Raw genomic sequence first — 19,599 nt, forward strand, 5'->3', positions numbered from 1 at the left:
TAGCTGGAAGTCAGCCTGGACAAGGCTCCAGTGCTCGAGCCGAGGGGGTGGGGGAGGGTGCCGAATGGTTTGGTTTATGGCTGGCGATGCTGCACCACCTCGGGCGGAGAGCTATCAGGGAAAGGTAAGCACCACGGGGAGGGGCTGGAAGGGGGAACCCGAGAGTGGGTGCGAGCTGCACAGGCTTGCAAGTTGACGGAACCGATTTCGGGAGCTCTTTTTTCTCTTTCTCTTTTTACGCTGATGCCCGCTGATGCGTACACGTCCCTGTGGCTGCAAACAAGCGTGTGTGATTTCTCTCTCGGAAGCCGCAACGCACGACTACTCCCCACTCTAATCATCCCTCTCTGCCGGGCTTCTGTGGATTTCATTTATTTATCGGACGCGATTCCTTTTAATTACGGCGGCCCGACATTTGGAGGCTGAGCCGCCACGCGTGGCCCACCAGTCCCGCCAGCCGGTAATTAAAGTAATGGCTATGGTTCTGCTTGTCAGTTGGCTTGTTTAAAGATTTTTAGGGGCCACACTGGCAAAACAGTTACTGTTTTCCCCCAAGAACTCTTTCGAAATCGCCTATTACTTTACTTAGGCTACCAGTGTAAAGCAGACTAGTTCTCCCAGTAACTCCCAGGAATTCGCCTATGCCTTTACTATAGGCTACCTGTGTAAAAGCTGGAACCCTTGCGGCCGTGCACAGCCGGATACACACGTGTAGGACAACATAAATTCGATCCGGTCCCGATGTTTCGATAAATTGGAGCCTCGGTGTTGATCTTTGACCGGCCGGCTGGTACAGATGAGACACCATTAGCAAACTGCAACCCTCGGTCAGCCAGTGCGGGTGGAGCAACGCGGTCGAGCCTTCCATTACAAGCCCGCCCCGCCCCCGAGCCACTTGACAAATGGTTTGTCTCGGCTCGGCCGAAAGGGACACGCGGTGGACGGCTCGCAAACAGATGTGCACGGCGGCTATGCATGTCACTTGCCCTGGGCAATGGCTCTGCGCAGCACGCAAAGCAGCAGTGATGTTTTAATTGTTTTTCACGCGCTTCAGTCATTTTCAACATTAGTGCTACACTACAAACAACCGAACTCTAAGTACACCCTTGCAAGTGCATGCCTGCAAGTGCTTGGCCTAGTTCTTGCATTCTTGCCCAAGTTCACACAAATACGCACTTGTCCAAGTACACACAAATGCATCCTTGGGGACTTCACACTTACAAATGAATACTGAGCCTGTGTAAATGCGTCATAACGTGGAATTGCGAGTCCAAGCCTGCAGTTGTTAGTGTCCACTTGCCAAGGATGCATTCGTTAGTGTGTTCTGCAAACACATGTGCGTGTGTACTAAGTAGACAGTGGGGTTTTGTAGTATACGTATCGTCCTAGGTCTGCATTCTCCGCACGCTGCACCGCAAAGCCGACCGGAAAAGCTTGCCAAGTCCGCGCTTGATGCACGGCGAGCCGTGGCGGTAGGCGGGATTGGAATTGGCACGGGGCCTCTGGGAAGGGGGGGGGGGGCAACGGCGGACCGCAGCGTACAGCGGCACTAAAGTGTGTCCATCGCAGAACAGTGTGGACGGCCAATAAAGTGATCAAAGGCAGAAGCCTGGGACTTCAATTGCGTTTCTGCTGTTTCTGTTCGATTGCCCGTTTCTCGAAAACTCGCCTGCCAAAGGCACAACATCGGCCCAAACGTACCGGCGGGTCAAGCCGAGTCAAATTACGGCAAGCTCGGCAAAAGCAAGACCGTGTAGGCAAATACGGGCAGGGATTTCGGTGTGCGGAAGAAGGAACCTCTTTCGGGCGCCGGGTCAAATTGGACGTTCGTCGCGTGTATTCGCGGACAAGGTTGGTTCCTCTCTGCGCTGAAGAGTCGTCACAGACGGCAGCCTTCAAAAAGCATTCCGGGAGCGCCGCGCCGCCTTCTGACGGCCAGCCGGTCCGGCAAACGCGCCGAAATTAAACCACACCGATGAGCCCCGCGGGCCCTTTGAGGGCATTGGCCACGCAGCGGCCGAGCCAGCGAGTGGCGCTTCGCCGAAGCGCGTTTGAAAATAACGCGGGCCTCGCGTGCGGGGCGGCGCTTGGAAAAAGGAGCTGGCAATAAGCGATACTTCAAAGTGGAAACCGTTTCTAATGCGGCCCAGCTCAGTCATTTCCAGGCGGATTAAAAAACGGACTGGACAACCAAAGAAGGCATTCTGCGAGAATGCCACCGCCTTTTGGATAAACTCGGCATCAGTGGCCAATTACTTTGATGCGCGGAATTGCGACCCGCATATCTAAACGAACCACGCGGTCCGGTTGAGAGAGGGGGAGTCTAATAATTGCAGAGCGGCAATAACGGACTGCGCTCCGGCCGCTGTGCAGTGCAGTGCACCAGTCTGGCTGAAATACTAGATCAAGCCTATCAGCACCGCGTTGAGCTCATCATTTTGGCCGGACCGGCGTTGTTTAGTTCCCCAGTGGACGAAAAATTGGGCTGGAATCTGATGGACACCTTTCCGAGTTTGATCATGGAAACAGGTCACGACTGTTCTACCGAACTCAATTCCCTGATTAATGTTGACATTAAAATGGCGAGGCAACTGCGACTTCAAAGCGCTTCTATATTATAGGTTGCGTGACATGGTCCGTTTTCGCAGAATAATTTCACAGCTTTGGAACTAGTTTTATTTGCCAGTCAGTCCTGCATCTTGTATGTGGTGAGTGGCTTTCCCTACATACCGGGACGGAGTGCAGAGGGACGATACAGTATCTCGCTGCCTGGCTGCCATTCTCAGCGCGCGGCCGATGACAACTTGATCTGGGCTAACTGACGGGTCAGGGCAGTGAGGGCGGGCGGGCAAAGGTCAGAACCGACATCCAAGTCGTTCCCTGTCTGTCTATACTTCCGCTTGGCTGCCCCACAGCAGTGCAGCCTTGGGTCTTGCTGACGCGCGGATCCAGTGGACGGCTAAATGACAATTGACCTCCATTCGACTGCTCCTAGACAGCCGCCTGAAAGGTAGTAGAAAAGCACACGTCCCTGTATCTGGGCAACTCTCTGGCGACTTTGCCTCTACCTCTGGCTGGATCTGTATCTACCCCTGATCTGATCTCCCCGACATTCGATCACTGGTCCGACCTCCAGATCCCGTGGACCCTGTCACAGGCACCATGCTCTTGCTCACAACGACGTCGGACGGCCAGGCCGGCCACGCCATGCAAACCATCCAAATCATGCAAGGCAGAACGGGGGCTCGTCCACGTCGTCCGGCCGGCGGCGCTGCAGACAGCCCTTGATCGCCGCGACGGCCCGTCCTGCCCGTCTTGTCCCTTCCGCGGCCACTAAGCCCTACAATGCCCTGCGGTCCCGCGCGGCCTGGCGCGGCCGCTGCTGTGGCGGCATGCTGTACAGGCAGGGGGGATTCTTCCTGGGCATCCATCTGGCCCCCTCTTCTCCTTCCCCCACCCCACGCCCGGTCTCCTGAGGCACCCTGGAGGAGAGCGAGGAAGGTCGGTTCCTGCACGATCCCGCGGGGTTGCGCCATTCTGGCTTTTTGTTGCTGCCTTTTTTTGGGCGGAGCGAATGCTGCTGACCGCATCTCTGCTGCCGCGCGTTCCTCGCCACTTGTCGATCACATGAATCGCTCCCCACAGCTTTTCAACGAAAGTGACGTCATTCGTTAGAACGTGAATTTGATCACGTCTGTCTGAATAGGCCTATGATGTCGCATTCATTTGAGTGTTGATCCACGTCCAAACGAATGTGGCTTTCTAATTACATGACCGTGTCATGATTCAACAAATACCATATCGTATGCTCACAAATGTGGCCAAAGTCACGTGCAAATGAATATGACAACACAGTCTTCGAATAACTGTTTCCGTAACGCATTGGAGCAAGGGCAAATTACAAACTGTGGACCGGAGCCAGAAGAGAGACAAAAGTGTGCATCCCCATTTCACACCCAGCCTCACGCCTCCCACTCCGTGAAAGCGGTGCAGCAGTGGTGCTCGGTAATGGAGTTGTACATCATTTCTCGTTCTGCCCTCTCGCTCTCTCGCTCTCCCGGCGAGTGACGCCTCGGCGTCGGGCGGCGCCTCCCCTCTCCGCCTTTCTTCGCCAGCCAGCGAGCGAAACTGCTAATTTGAGTTAACTCGTTTAGTTTGTGCCAAAGTTGGTGTTCATGCCGCGCTGGAGGTAGCGCGTCTGCCAGTCAGTCTCCTCTCGCCCCCGACCCGTCGAGACGAGAAACACAAGTGCAGGTAGTTATTCGACATCGGATGCAGAGTTTGATCTAAGTGAGAGTGACGGCGACGGGTTTATCAACAAGCAACTCTAGCAAAAAGTTCTCTGGAAGGGAAAAATCGTGCGGAATATTACATAAGCCGGCGTGCGTTTCATGTCCGCGAAGTTAATGCTGTGGTGACAGCTGACGGCGGGATGTCGGCACCATGGGAGGTGCGAGTCGACGCACCTTGTGAATCTGTAATTCCGGCCTGGCTGGGGCGGGGTGCATTGCCATGCAGTCCGCGTCGCGGAGCGCGCCAACCGCGGCGCCAAGCCGAGTGTGTTTGAGATAAACCGGACTTGAGGCGCAGTGCTGCGCAGTGCCACCGGGTCTCGCGTTTAAAGGCCCGCCCCATGAAAGTCGACAGTTAATTCTGTCTCAAGGCACAACTACCGGCGTGTCGCCCCTCTCGGCGGTCTCGTGCGGTGGCACGGCCTTGCAGGGGGAGAGAGGAGGGGAGAGAGAGGGGGGACTGACAAGTGCCATAATTCTCTCTTTCCATCTCCGTCTCCTTCATCCCCCTCCTTCAAAGAAGGCCGCAGAAAAGCGCAGCAAACTTTGGCTGGCCTGTCATTGCCGCAACTGAATGCGAGTCGGCCCAAGTTAGGCGGCTTTGGCTTGGCGGGCACCTGCACGCCTCGCCTCGGCGTTCCTCGGCGTGACGGTGAGGGATGTGGGCCGGGAGCGCGTCGGCGTTGGCGGTGACACACTTGCCAGCGCGGCGCGGAGGCCGACGAGTTGGTTGCGCGATCCCTGATCCGGGGCTGCAATTGAAACGGCAATTTTCAACTCGCGGAAGGAGCGGGCCGCAGTATCTGTGGCGGCCCAGTGAGGCCCTTTTGTGGGGCTGTTTTGTTTGCCGGTCCAACTTTGCCAATTAATTCATACACGCGGCGAAGGGCACTCCCTCTACCGCGGCCTGCCGTGCCTCGTCTGATAACGGGCCGATAACAAGGAGGGAGCGCACCCGCCGGGGTTGTGCGGTCGGCACAGTTACACCTACCCAGTGAGGGTGCGTCTGTGTGTGGGTGACTGTGTCACTCAGACAATCACAACGCTCTGTTAACGACGGAACTTGCTAATGCCTTGAATAAAAATTTTAGTTTTTGAAAAGTTTTGAAAAACTCGTGGTTTATTTCTAAAATACAGTATGTGCATTTTTCAATTTGATGATGAGTCTGCCACGGTTTTCCTTACCCACTTTTCTTCTGCTTGCGATGTGGCGTCGTCGCTCGCGTCAGGCGGAAGAAATCCCGAATCACAATGAGACGAATTTCCGAGAAACGCGCCTCTGCCACTCCTGACCCCTAGTCGGTTATGCTCTTCTCGGCTCCCCCACCCCCGGCCGGGCCAATTGACCACAAGTGGCCCCTCGGGCCCCTCGTAGGGGGTCTTGCCAGCTGCCTACGTGGAGATGAAAGTCGTGTCCGAGACCCCCGGACGGAAGGGGAGGCGGGGGAGGGGTAGCAGGTCATGTCCACGCGTGGGCCGAGGGCGTCAATCAGACTATCGGGCTGGAAGGCTGGGGGGAGAAGCCTTCCCCGCCCTGCCTCGCCTTCCCCCCAGAGTGCCCATGCTGACACCACTTCCCTGGTCGGTGGTGAGCCGTGGCGCGGCCACTCCAGGGACATGACCAGAAAGCAGCCAACACCGCCTTCTATCTGACGGACTAACCGCGTCCACCCAAGAGGGTCTGGTTGGGGGAGGGATGTCTGTCGAAGACCGTCGCAGACCGTCGCAGACACGCGTAGGGGACGCCGGGACGTGTCCATACTGCATAGCGCGGGCAGATAAGCGGGCTGCCGCACAAGGGGTGCACACCGTGCACCTGACACACGCTCGCTTCCCACGCTTCACATGCAGGGGAAGGGAAGCCATCATGACCGGCTGGCTGGAACGACACAAGCGCCCTGTTGTTGGAGACCGAAGTTCAACGTCCCTCACTCCACAAAGTCTTCCGGTGAAAGGCTGCACTAACATAAAAGGGTAGAGATTTTCTCGATAGTACAAAAGAACTTTGCTATGGTGGACTTATTATCAAAGGTAAGGTATAAAAACAGCGTCAGCTCAGCTGCACCTCCATAATATAGAGAATTTTCACCGTAACATGGAGAACCTTCAGTATGCTCCGTTTAGAGTGCTCTTTTCGACGTCGAAGCTCCTCCGTTTGTTTTCCTTGGAGCGCCTGGCGGGTAGGCAGCCGACCGGCCTCGCGACACCGCTGTTTCGACATTGCCTACCCTCCAGGCGTTTCGCCCCTCAGAGGTCGCGTCTCGCGCTGATCGCAGTGAGGCTGCCTGCTCGTCCTGGACCCGTCCCCGAAGGCCGAAGGGCTGCCTGCTCTCGAGCCGAGCCTCTCGGGCGGCCTCCAAACCTTCAAACAAGCGCCGCCTTGAAACGCGGGCCCAGCCCCGCGGCAGCCCCGCGACACAGAGGCGCACGGCAGACCGGGGTACTCGCAGATTCAAGGTGCTGCGCGGTGCTGGGAGCTTGTTGACTTGTCTCTGCGTGCGCGGCAAGCCGACGGCAAGCAGAGGGGCGAGGGGAGGGGGGGACTCGTCAAGTTTGCGACCGGCGGAATGAGGTTTACCAAAAGCAGTCGGGCGGCAGCGGGGCGATTCCGGACGTCGGTTTCGTCGCTCTGTCTCTCTCGCACTCACGGAGTGTTCCGTATCTGTGGGAGAGGGACAGAGCGACAATGCTCGGTGTGCGCGGAATCTGTCTGCTGTCAGACACGCTTCACGGGGCTGGGCGCAGGCGTCATTCATGAGTAACTGAGTTCCCGCTGTAAAGAAAATATTCAACTTACGAAAAGTAAAGCCAAATCGATTGAAAATTTCAGTTTAAGTTCCTTTTGACTAAATTTCATTGAAGATTTCAGAGGGCACTCTCGGTTGAAATGATGTAGTAAGAAAATCGACCAAATTCTAGACCAAAAGCGACTTCAGCGTTGTGTTTTATGGCATCGCCTGCCTGCCCCTCCTGGCTGGTGAAAAGCGATTCCGGACGACTGGGCTGGCGAAAAAGAAGGGGCCAGCGTTATTGTTTTTTCCCTTCCAGGCAGAAAGGCAGGAATAAAACCAGTTTGACGCCGCAGCGGATTTTAACCCACCTCTGCCCTGTGTGTTGCAGTTCTGGGCGGCGTACGTGCCGTGCCAGGCGCAGTTCCGGGACGCCGTGCAGCTGACGCTGGAGCAGGTGGACTTGATTAAGAGACTGACGGAGCGCTACAACCCGCACCTCACTTGGTGCACCTCGACCGACCGTGAGTACACACACACACACACACACACACACACACACACCGCCTCCACCGTTTTCGTTTAATTCAATTAGGGCACGCTCGGGAGGCGAATGACGCACGAACGAACACCCTAAATGTCTGACGATGAAAGGCTGCTGCACTCACTCGTTATGGTGGGGATTTTCTCCTTAAAAGAGAATAAATTCGACAAAATATGTAAAAGGCGGAGTGAATTTTCGAGTCACAAAGTCGCCTCCACCACCATATTATGGTGGTATAAAGAAATTTTACCATAATGTGGAGAATGTAGGAGGGTCTTCACTATGTACGAAACTATGTAAGACTTTTAGAGTGACGGAGGCACTTCCAACCGAACGGCGGTACCGCATGCTGATCCAATCTGCACTGCTTCCGCGAGGCTGCAGCGCTGCTGCGCCCGAGCCACTGGAATCGCGGGGTGGGCGCGGTGCACACGGTGTTCGAGCCGTGCCGAGCCGGGCCGGGGCTGATGGAGCGTCGCCACATGTGTGTGCACCAAGTCGGGAAGCCGGGGGTATTCTGAATAAAACACTGAGGGAGGAGCACCGCCTGCCTTGGGTCCAGTCGGGGCCGCGCGGCGTGGGGGAAGCGCGCACGGTCAGATGGGGTCGGTTCGTGTTCTCTGACGTGCATGTGTTATGTTGTTTATGGACGTGTGTGTGTGTGAATGTATGTCTGTGTGTGGGAGAGAGCGCGATAAAAGGGTGAGTTCTAGTTGCTGCGGCCGCGCGGGGCCCGTTGAGGGCACCTTTTTTAATGGAACTGCAGGCACAATTGCAGGGAAAGCGCCCGGAAAATGTTGTCGCACCTCCTGTCGAGCCTGGAGCAGCCTGGAGCGCCTGGAGGCGGCGGCCGCGTCCCCAAAGCTCATTTGCACGGTCGCTAAGGGGCGCCACGCGGCGCGACCGAGAACAAAACGTCTTTTCGCGCACGTGGAAAATAACAGCCGGAACGGGGAAAACGAAAAAAAAAACAGCCAGAAAAAAAGGGGTCAAGAGCGATGTATTTCCATTTGCCAGCATGCAATTCCCCGGCGTGCCGCAAACACCCATTTCCTGGACTCTTCGCTCCGGACTCTATCCGTCATTGTCTGCAGTGCAGCGGGGCCCTGGCGGGGCCCTGGCGGGGCCCTGGCGGACAGCCTCTCATAACAACCACCGCGACTTGATTTAGTGTGAAAACATGCACCGGAGGTACGGTACGGGACGGCACCAGTGCGGTGTCACCCGGCCGGTTCAACAACACTCTCGGCGCGGAGTGTGATTTAATGACTCCGGTTCCTGTTGGGAAAAACTTCGACGAGGCCCTTGCAATCGCGCAGATAGACGCGGACCCCGCGCCGTCGTTAGGCAGGCCTTCGGGGCTACAAACGGCAGCCAAGCACTCTGGTAGAAAAAAGTAAAGTTCGGAACATGTCTGGTCCAAAGACACTTAGGGCCTGAAAAACGGAGACCCGAGGGCACGAAGTCTACCCTTTACGATGGTTTTGGCAGGTTTAAACCACATTCAATCATATCATTAAGCTTTCTTGAATTTTTGGATTGAGAATGAACACCTGTCAGCAATACATGAGATTCTTACGGGGATTAACGGAGCACGGTAAAAACGGTTCCTGCTTTTCCCAGGAACTTCCTGGAAATCGCACCTTCACCATTGGCTTCCTGGGGAAACCAGGTTCCGTTTTTACTGTGAGGGTCAGTGAGGATGGTCCGTACTTTTTCCGTGCCCAATTTTCTATACATTTTCCGCACACACTCTCATTCCAGGAACGTGACATCACGTTTAAACGAACGTGACAAAATGTCAAGTTCGTTTGAGCGTTGTGTCTCATTCTTTGGGACGTGAATCGGCCAAAAAAAGCTTGTTCACGTTAAAAAGCTTGTTCACGTTCAAGCGAACGTGACACAACGCTCAAACGAACGTGACATTTTGTCGCGTTCGTTTCAACGTGATGTCACGTTCCTGGAATGAGAGTGCAAAACTGCGGAATTTTCCGCAGTGCAGGGAGGCTTAGGTCGGCAGTTCCAAGTGCCGATACATACCAAGGCTTATTCAACACGCATTCGCACACGCCCGTTATCGCCCGTTGGCGTATTTTTCCCGTTTCGGTTTAACGACCGGTCGTTCTAATAACGGATATGAAATAAAGCCACGGGTGCCGCAGTGGCTGTCCGGGGGGACCAGAAATTGGAGGCTACAAGTGCAGTAACGGTCGTGCTCGAGTGGCTTTCAATTCACCACCTTTCATTTTCCTGTTTTGTTCTCTCCTTTTCACTGCGTGGAGAGAGTCGCGTTCGTTCTGCGTACCGAGCGGGATAATAAAGATTGCCGCCGCTGTCGAGAGAAAGAAATAAAACAATGAGACAAGTTAAATGGTGGCGGTAATTTGAGCAAACAGTCGAATCACGAACGTGTGAGTTTTCTTGTCGCGTGTGTGTGTGTGTATGTGTGTGTGTGTGCGCGCCTGTGTGTGTGTGTGTGTGTGTGACACTGTGTGGTGACTTGTGTGTGTGTGTGTGTGTGTGTGTGTGTGTGTGTGTGACACTGTGTGGTGACTTGTGTGTGTGTGTGTGTGTAGTGACACTCTGTGGTGACTTGTGTGTATGTGTGCGTGAGTGCGTGCCTGTATGAGGGCGTTGTTACAAAGTCACAGAGCTCAATTAGCTGCTCAGTCGTAATAAATTGATGTGACGGCTGGGGCTGAGCGGCTGAGCTTGTCCGTGTGTCCGAAGGGAGAAGGAGGAAGGCTGGCGTGTGTGGGTGTCGTGCACGTGTGTGAAAAATGAATGCGCATCACGCTGTCTGTGTATGACGGCCATGTGGGTGATGTTCGGAGCTGGTCTCCGAAGCCTGCGGCGAAGACCGCGCGCTGCACTGTGAAAATCCGTCGTCAGTCTAAGACAAGATCATGAATGACACTTTCATCACTTATCAACGCTGACAACTTCATCGTAAATTGATGGAATTTTCATGAAAGCTCATGTTCTTATCGTACAACAATGTCATCAACTCACGTTCATGACACTCTTGTAAGGACAATCGTCCCTGAGATTGCCATCAAGTGACAAGAATGTTGACAGTGCTTGTGGCCGAGAGGCCGTGTGGCTGTTTCCGGGGCTGCTGCGGCTGCCTTGGCAAAATGATGACATATGTCTGGCTAAGCCTGGCCTGCCCGCGCGGCGTGCGCGGCGTGCTGTTTTGCAGACATCCGGGAGGCGCACTCGCTGTCCCAGGTGTGCTCGCTGGTCGGCGTGGAGGGCGGCCACTCCCTGGGGAACTCGCTGGCCGTGCTGCGCATGCTGTACGACGTGGGCGTGAGGTACCTCACCCTCACCAGCACCTGCAACACCCCGTGGTGAGTCTCGTTTTAGGGGGTTTACACTGTCAAAGAAGTTGAGTCAATTCAATCGAAAAATCTTTTTCATTTGACTAAGGACACGGCAAAAACTGTTCCTGGTTTTACCAAATAGAGGTGATTTCCAGGGAGCTCCTGGGGAAACCTGGGACCGTTTTTGCCGAGAGGCTATTCACTTAATTCTTCACTAAGAGGGTAACCATTTAATTGTTCACTAAGATTTAAGTCAAAAGATCTAAAACTAATAGTTTGAGTCGATTTATTTACATATTTTTGTAACTTTTTAAAAACTATTTTGTAACTTTGATGTCAATTTTACTCAGTTTGGTCTGTACCGGTAGTCCAAAACAAACTGAATCCCGCAGATAAAAAGAAAGAAAAGTACTTCATACAAATATGGCCGAGCATAGAAGCGTGTTACCTGCCTGCCTGGTGAAACTTTTCAAAAATCCCAGCTAGAGTGTCCGTGGCAGTCTGCCGATGGATATTTCCAGCGGTGCACTGGTAACTTCGTTACCAGTGCCAATATCATATTTCTTTCAGACTAAAAGGAACACGCAGGGCGGCCGAGCTGAGGCTGGCAGCGCACGCATCGCTTTGATGCAGCTAGCTCCGGCAGCCCTGGCAGCGGCCTGCCCCAGCAGACTGATTCTGAGAATCGTACTCGGTGTGTCTCTCACGCACTCATGGAGCATCCCGTACGGGTACGCGAGAGAGAGAGCGATGAAAACGGCTCCCGATATCAGTCTGCAACACGGAAACCGCATCTTCCGCGAAACGAAACTTTGACGTGCGTATATGGACGAGAGCCTCACTCGTTTTCTTCTCGCAGGGCGGACTCGGCCCAGGTGGAGGAGCCTGGCTTCAGCCCGGAGCACGGAGGACTGACGAACTTCGGCAGGGTAAGTCTGTCTGTGTGCGTGCATGTGCGTGTGGTCCAGATAGGCCATGTCATAACTTGCAGCCACCTCAAACACACACGTTTGCGACCGACAGGGGTGCATTTGCCGTGTCGCCGCATATTCACACCCATCACCCCTCCCCTCTTTTCCCTCCTCCAAGGCAATGGATTTCCCCTCGTTCTTTTGTTACCGGATCGCATATTTCATCCCCCGACGCGGGCCCCCTTTTACCCCGCACCTATAACCTCAGTTTATGCCCTTCCTTATCCGGCTCCGTTTCAAAACATTAATGTCTATTATAACTCACCTTCGAACTCTCACACATTTTTGAGTAGAAATTTCCTTTATGGTTTCCACTTACCTTCCCTGACTCTCAACCACCAAATCCATAGTGCGTTTAAGAAGTGGCTCTTTAGAACGGCAACCTGGATTCTTTTACTTTTCCGATTTCGTTCCTTGGGTCGGACCTTCTCCTCTGCATTCGTTATACCAAGCGCTCCCCCCCGAAAATAATAATAATATATTTGATTAAGACTGGAGAGCTAATATTCTGGGACGCTCTTCCCTCCCCTCCCGAGAGACGCTGGCGACGACGAAAGGTGACGGAGAGAGAGAGAGAGAGAGAGAGAGAGAGAGAGAGAGAGAGAGAGAGAGAGACGCACTGCGGGTGATCGCGTCTGCCGCTATGCGGGGCGGACACGAGTCGTTAGGGAAGAAGAGAGAGGTGGCGCTTTTTAAGAAGCGTCAGTGCTCTACTTAAGAACTCGCCTTCCGCTCCCTCCCCCGCGGTTGCGTCACCCCCACCTGATTGGTCCGCCCGTGGGCCAATGATTAACGACGTGTCACATCCGGTAGACCTTTTCGGGGCGGCGTTGATTAGAGAGCCGAACTCCGGACTGTCTTGGCTGCACTTCGCTGCGGACAGTGCGGAGCCCTGCGGAGGGCACGGCAGGGCACGGCTCGGCACGGCTCGGCACGCCACGGCTCGGCACGGCTCGGCACGGCACGCCACGGCCAGATGGATGCCCCTCACCTTCCAGGCTTCCACGGGCCAGGGGAAGGGGAGCGTTCCGGTAAAATGAAGTAGCTGTGCCGCACTCTCTGACGGGACTCAGTCTCTCAACTTAATTTTGGGTGGATTTCAATCCCCGAGCAGGGAAGTATGTTGCCTTTATCACTAGGGTTTTTAACGTTCCTGTAAAAGGGTACCTTTTCGGGAAAATATTAAAAATACTTCTTGTTGCTATGAAAGATATTGTCCATGGTGTGTCGCTGCAGTAACCGCACCAATGAGAAAACTTTATGAACTATTTTAGGCCTTACAAAGAAAAGCAGCTTGTTGTAACAAAGTACTTTTAACATACATAAGCTTTCAAAGGAAATACTTCGTAAATTACGAGCTATTTCTTCGTATAACAAAATTTAGTTTCTATAATGTATACTCAAAATACTTCGTAAGTTTTAAAGCGTGCTGAACTATTCCATGTTTTTTTGTCGGACTTTAAATCCTTGCACTAATGACTGTATGGTTCGACCTCATGGGGTCGATTAAACAGAATTTAAAGCGCAAAGACTGCGTTCAGCTACTGTCGCAACTTTAAGGAGCCCTACTCAACCAGCCCATTTATTAGTGTGTCGCATTTTCCGGCCACCGCGGCCACTGCGCTCGAGATTTCACTCCTTCGCTGCCCCGTCTTCGTCAACACTGCGCGGCGCGGCGGGAACATTTTCTGACCCGACCGCTCCGAGGAACTACTGTTTGTGGAGGGCGGAGGAAGGGGTGGGCGAAAAGGGGGTGGGTATTTGGCGGCTCTCGATTTATTTCGTCACGTTCCTCGCGCGTCAGCACTGCAGCCGGAGTAACTGTATACCGCCCAATTGTGGGACGCGCGGGACCGTAAAAAAAAGGCGGGAAAAAAATGCGGGAGAGACAGAGGCCGGCAGAAAAATCAGGGCAATAAAATGAAAGATTGCACGGCGAGGGCAGGACCGGGCGAAGAGTGTAACGGATGGTCAGCTGGTTGCTTCAGTGGGCGGGGGTGTTCTCTGCGGTGAGGGTAGTGGTCTGCCCTCCAGGGCCTACAGGGCGTGCAGGGGGGTCACCTGGGGACGGGGCGCGCGGAGCGGTTTGTGAGGCTCGAAATGAGCTACAGCGTAAAAAGGCAGAGGCTGCCCCTGGCGCGGCTTTGTTTGATTGCGAACCCGTCCCGAGGGACTGCACCATTTTGGGTCGGATACACTCGGTGGAACCCGAGCAGGGTGTCGTGTCTCACCCATGCGAAACGCTCCGACCTGGCCACTCTGAGTCACGAGGCTACAGGAGGCCAAAGGCGCCCCGAAATGTGCAAAATTCTGCATAAAAGTAAATTTTGCAGGGTGCCGACCGAGGGTCGCCGCAGGCTCAGGAAAACCGCAGCCGCTCACCTTGGCGAGGGGTGGGGGGGATCGAGCCAAGCAGAGCCGGGCCGGGCGATAGGCTGCTGGAGGGAGCGGTCTCGTAGGCATGGCCCTGCCGCCCTGGCCTCGGCCCTGCCCGTGGGAACTGGCAGAAATAAGCAGGGGCTGTCGAGGCACGGCCCGGCATGGCGTTGGCGTCAGGTGGCGGGGCGGGGCGGGGCGGGGCGGGGCGCACCCGCCGGGACCGAGGCGGGGTGGTGCGACTCGCGACAGCCCGGGGATGTTAAAAATATCAGTACCAAAGCAGACGCGAAGCGCCACCCGCCGCGCCGTAAGCCGAAAGAGCAGCACTTCTAGCGGAAAGGCGCGCGTCGGTCCATGACCTCCCTCTCTCTCTCTCTCTCTCCTCTCTCTCTCTCTCTCTCTCTCTCTCACTCTGAGTGTAAAGTCGGATTGCGGTCAGAATCCGCTCCGCCTGTAATAATGCCTGGGGACAGTTGACCTGCCCGGGACCGTGCCGAGCCCCGTGGGAGTGAGGGAGAAAGGGAGTCTTACATATTTCACCTTGTTATATATACGCACCCCGTGCCACGTCGCGCCGCCTCGCAGTGGGTCGGACCCTAACCTTTGCCTAACTTCACACACACCGACACACGCACTCACACCAGCGCACGCAAAACGTGACCGTGGCGAGTGGCGACCCCCAACCTTTGTACACGGCCCCAGGCGGCACCGAGCGGCTGGGGCCCCACTGCTGCAGCGCGGCGGGCGCTTGACGCGTCGTGCGTGGGCTGCCTGGCTGCCTGCCTGGCTGCCTGCCTGCCTGCCTGGCTGCCTGCCTGGCTGCCGGGCTGACTGCCTGGCTGCCTGGCTGGCTGGCTGGCCGACTGCCTGGCCGGCCGGCTGCCCACTCAGTCCTTCAGAGTGTATTATTATACACTTCCCCGAAGACGGCTCTCCGCTTCCGCTTCTGTTGCACTTCGCTCTCAAGATGCTGCAGTGGAAATAGTATATTTGTCAACGCTGGCGGGAAGACGAAATGACGGCAACTTTGTCGTGTAACGGTCACAGTTATTCCGCCTAAGTTTCTCCAAAGGACGTCGCGCTTCCGAAGTCGTCCGGCCAGATTCAGCGTCTCTCTGCCTATCCGAGCCGTCGTCCCTCTTCGCGCGCTCCGCCTGCGGACCGATTCCCAGAGTCGTTTTCGCCGCTCCGTCTCTCTCGCATCTATACGGAACGCCCCGTGAGTGCGAGAGAGACAGAGCGACGAAAACGACTCTCGGAATCAGTCTGCTGCTCCGCATGCTTCGGCGGGCCGTTTTGCAGTGCGGAGGTTTGGGGGACGGCCGGCCGGACACACAGCTCCCCCGAGGATGACGTCGCAGCCAATAAAAGGAGGGGGCGTCGTTACAACGGGCCGCGATCGCCCCTCCCCTCCACCCCCTCTCCCCTTCCCCTTAAACCCTTCTCACCCTTTTTTCCCTCGTTCGTTCCGTCGTCCGAGTCCTCTGCATCCTGCAGGGTCTTTGCCGCCGGTCCCTACACACGTCCTCTCTCTCTCTCTCTCTCTCTCTCTCTCTCTCTCTCTCTCTCTCTCTCTCTCACTCACCCTCACTCTCCCTCACTCTCTCTCTCGCACGCACACACACACACACACACACACTCACTCACTCACACCACCCTTTTAACGCCCGCGACCCCTAACTACTCTTACCCCGCACCCGCCTCTTTAGCGACACCGCCGCTCTGCTTTCAATATTTAACAAGCAAAATAAAAAAAACTAAACAAAAATAAATTTTTTAAAAAAGCCGGCGCGCGGCTCTCTTTAAAACGGAGTGGGAACAACGTGCTTCAGCGGGCGCTGCTGCAATTCGCTGCGAAAGTTACGACCCATCGACTGGCGGGCGTCGTTATGCGAGTGTCGCGACGAATATAAAAACGGAAGTCAACGCGATCACGCTGTCGCTTAATAGAGGCGGCGGCGGGACGCGGCGGGACACTGCAAAGTAGTTTGTATTATTTTTGTACAGGATGCTAAAAAAAATTGGATGCCGAAAAGGTACAAGACTTCCGCACACGTTCTCCCCAGTCTCCGTAAGGACCCCATGAAAACACACAGCAAGTCAAGCGTGACAAGTTTCATCGTCTCAAAATTGGCAGGCCGTTTTGATTGTCAAAAATTGGCCAGCCTGGCCCCGGAATACTCCGCAAATTTGCCAAATATTGGCATCCAAGGCGGCTGACGCGTCAAATATTGGCCAGCTGGTGAAGATTTCAGGTCAAGGCGTGCCAACTTTTAGCTTTCAAAACAGTATGCCAATTTTCTGACAAGAAAACTTGCCCCATCTGTGCAGTGCAAAGCACGGAAAGCATGCATGGAACTTTCCGCTAGTTGGCGAAGAACGCACGCTTCGGATAAAATGATCGACCCGACTTGTTCCGTTCTTTTTGTATACTTTTCTCTGCCAGAGGACGGCCCCCTTTTTTCCGAGCCTAGTTGTTGCTCTGCGAATTCTATCACTTTGTTTGGAAAAGGACTCGTGTTCGTGGATCGTGTTGCGCACAGCGTGAACGCTTTGATCCTGGTCCAACTGTCAGTCCATCTGTCTGTCCGTCTGTCTGCCTGTCCGTTCGCCCACACGCGTCAGGCATCACTCAGGGGACTGCAGCACGCGCAGCAAGCGCGGCACGCGCTCCGAGCGAAGCGGTAAATCTCGATCGGAGTGCCGACGGTTGGCGCGCGTGCCCGCCATGCGTTCTTGCTATTATTGCTGCGAGTTTAATTTTATGCGCAATGCCGCTCTCTGCCGCCCCCGCCTGTTGTGTGTGTGTGTGTGCGCGTGTGTGTGTGTGTTGGCTCCGATCGGTTGCAATCGTTTGCACGTCCACGCCCGTCACCAAATGACACCAAAGCCGTGTCGCTTGTGCACAACAAAATAGAACTCAGGAACGTGTCAAGTTGTGCGAAACCAAACCAACCAAGTGCACAAGTTTCGTAAATTTCATACTTTGTACAGGTTCACTACTGCGCACGCATCCATAAAAATATTGTTCGTCGACATAATTTTTTTTTTCCACACAAAAAAAAATGCCAATATTTTTTTTTGTTTCGCAATTTTTTAAAAATATATTTGGTTGAAGGATGTCTTGTCTGGATTGCATTGGAGTCGTTTCTCTCGGTGAGCAGCTTCACCCTCACGCCAATTCTTTCTTCCCCAGCCACCCCACTGTATCAGTGTTGCCATATTACATCTCCCTTCTCTCTCTTATCTCTTTTCCAATGCCGCGCTGTGTCGCCGTGTAGTGGAGCAGAGCAGGGCGGTGCACCTGTGCAGATATTAAAAAGCGGCCAGAACACTTTATGCAGGCCGTATAAAGCCCCTCCAGCAGCCACTGCAGCACCTTTTTTTGCTCTCTCTCTCTCTCTCTCTCTCTCTCTCTCTCTCTCTCTCTCTCTCTCTCTCTCTCTCTCTCTCTCTCTTCTCTCTCTCTGTCTCCTTCAGGCGAGAGAAACAGACTGCACACCATTACAAAAGTGGTTGGCTCCAACACCTATAATTGCCTCGGGGAAAAAAGAGGGGGTGCAGGGAGGGAGAGAGAGAAACAGAGAGAGAAAGAGACAGAGAGAGACGGAGAGAATAATTTCTCGGCGACTGCACCTGGAGGGCCGGAGCATTAACGTGGCATTCCCGGGATGCAACTCTTTTAGCTCCTCGACAGTCCTCGCCTCTTTTTGCGTCCGTTTCCCCCATTCCATTCCGGTGCCGGACAGCAGCGGACGGTGTGCAGCCCGGAAACGGAATTACACATGCGCGGCGCTCTGCCGCTCTGCCACCTGCCGGCCGGTCGACAGATTTATGGCAGTTTGTCTCGACGCCGCGACAGGCGTGTGTGTGTGTGTGTGTGTGTGGAGAGAGAGAGAGAGAGAGTGAGTGAGTGGGCTCGCGTGTTTAGATGGTATGTGGTTTCTTAGAGAAAGATTTTCCTAGTTGTACCTTAAACCGTCGTTTTTCTTTACATATGTGTTGTTGTCTTGTACCTGTTCCTCAAAATGACACTGCAAGTAGGATGCAGTGAAATTCCCCCACCTGCCAGAAGAGTCGTTCTGTCGCTGTCGCTTTCATGGGGCTCTCCATAAGGGAGCGAGAGAGGGAGAGTGAAAGCCGCTGCTTTCCTGAATCGCCCGCACTCTAAATGTCTTACAATGAAATTTGAGCTAGGTCACAGTGAATTCGGCGCAAGCATAATACGAAGCAACATTCCTTCGTAATACGAAACTTTTTAGGACCTCCAAAGAAAAACTACCTTTGTATTTGCTTGCGCCATTTCCTTTGTTTTTTGGAAAATTTAGGACAGAGTGCGGCCGCAGACGGTTCCCTCCTGAAGAGTCTCACTCGAAGCTGTTGGTTAGTTCGACCGCTGACGCGCACCGTACCGCCCTGCCGTAGGCCGTAGGGGGAGGCGGGGCTGGGCGGGGCAGTTGTTCGCCACCGTGTATATAGTCTTGCTCGAGCCTCCAGCGAGGGCGCCGAGCGGCTGCCGAGGGGAGGGGAGGGGGAGGGGCCCACAACGGCTTGGGAGGCGTTTAAGGTAATTGATTACTGACGTGTTCCACTCACACGCACGGCACCACGGCACTGTAAGGCGAGGCGGGCGAGGCAAGGCTCGTCTTCGGCGACCGCCCCCGAGGGACACCCCCTCCCCCTCCCCCTTCAACGAATTCAAGGAACGCTTTCTACCTTCGTCCCTCTCCCTCGAAGCCGCTTCCTCCTCGCCTCTCTCTATGAAAAAACAACCAGCGAACCATCAAAGATTTATTCGTCAACACATTGTTATTCCAAAGACCAGGAAATCGCCAACAATCTACAAGGGGCGCTTCTCAGAAATCCGAGGCGCGTTTCACAGTGTGCCCCCACCCCGTTCTTCCGCGTGTCCTCTGAAAGGCGCCGGTGGGAAGGGGAAAAAGGAAAACCGGGCAAAGCGGAGGGGCGTTGATGTTTACGGGAGAGGGGGCAATATGGAGAGGTTGCCAAGCGGTCGTTAGCGTGGACACGGACGCACTTTTTTCGAAAGTGAGTCCTTTTAGGGCTTTTTAGGCGTTTTAGGTTAAATTAGAAGCGCCAGAGCGAGAGGCCGAGCCGGGAAGAGTGTGGCGGCGGATGAGGGGAACACAGCGGAGGGTGCGTGGTTACAAATGACTAAGGGATGCTTGAGCCATTTCCACTCTCTGCTAGCCCCACTGTGAAAATTTTTGTCGTCACCGCATCAGTGACAATTTCAAGGCTAATTTTCCTCACAAGAGAGTCATCAAACCAGTGATGGTATTTTTGTCATGCTTTACACGTATGAGAGCATTGATTCATAAAAGTATATAATCGATT

General features: G+C 54.5%; 1 protein-coding gene across 1 annotated transcript in view; it reads left to right on the top strand.

Annotated features, from left to right (window-relative positions):
* The window catches only part of LOC117639664 (dipeptidase 1-like), a 106,902-nt gene that overhangs the window by 74,086 nt on the left and 13,217 nt on the right, over nucleotides 1-19,599 (top strand). The window contains exons 6-8 of the mRNA XM_034375537.1: nucleotides 7,413-7,545; nucleotides 10,768-10,918; nucleotides 11,751-11,820. Of these exons, the coding sequence (XP_034231428.1) occupies nucleotides 7,413-7,545; nucleotides 10,768-10,918; nucleotides 11,751-11,820 (354 nt within the window). The remainder of the gene's footprint in view (nucleotides 1-7,412; nucleotides 7,546-10,767; nucleotides 10,919-11,750; nucleotides 11,821-19,599) is intronic.

Source organism: Thrips palmi, unplaced genomic scaffold (assembly GCF_012932325.1).
Source record: "Thrips palmi isolate BJ-2018 unplaced genomic scaffold, TpBJ-2018v1 HiC_scaffold_11, whole genome shotgun sequence".
Classification (NCBI taxonomy): domain Eukaryota; kingdom Metazoa; phylum Arthropoda; class Insecta; order Thysanoptera; family Thripidae; genus Thrips; species Thrips palmi.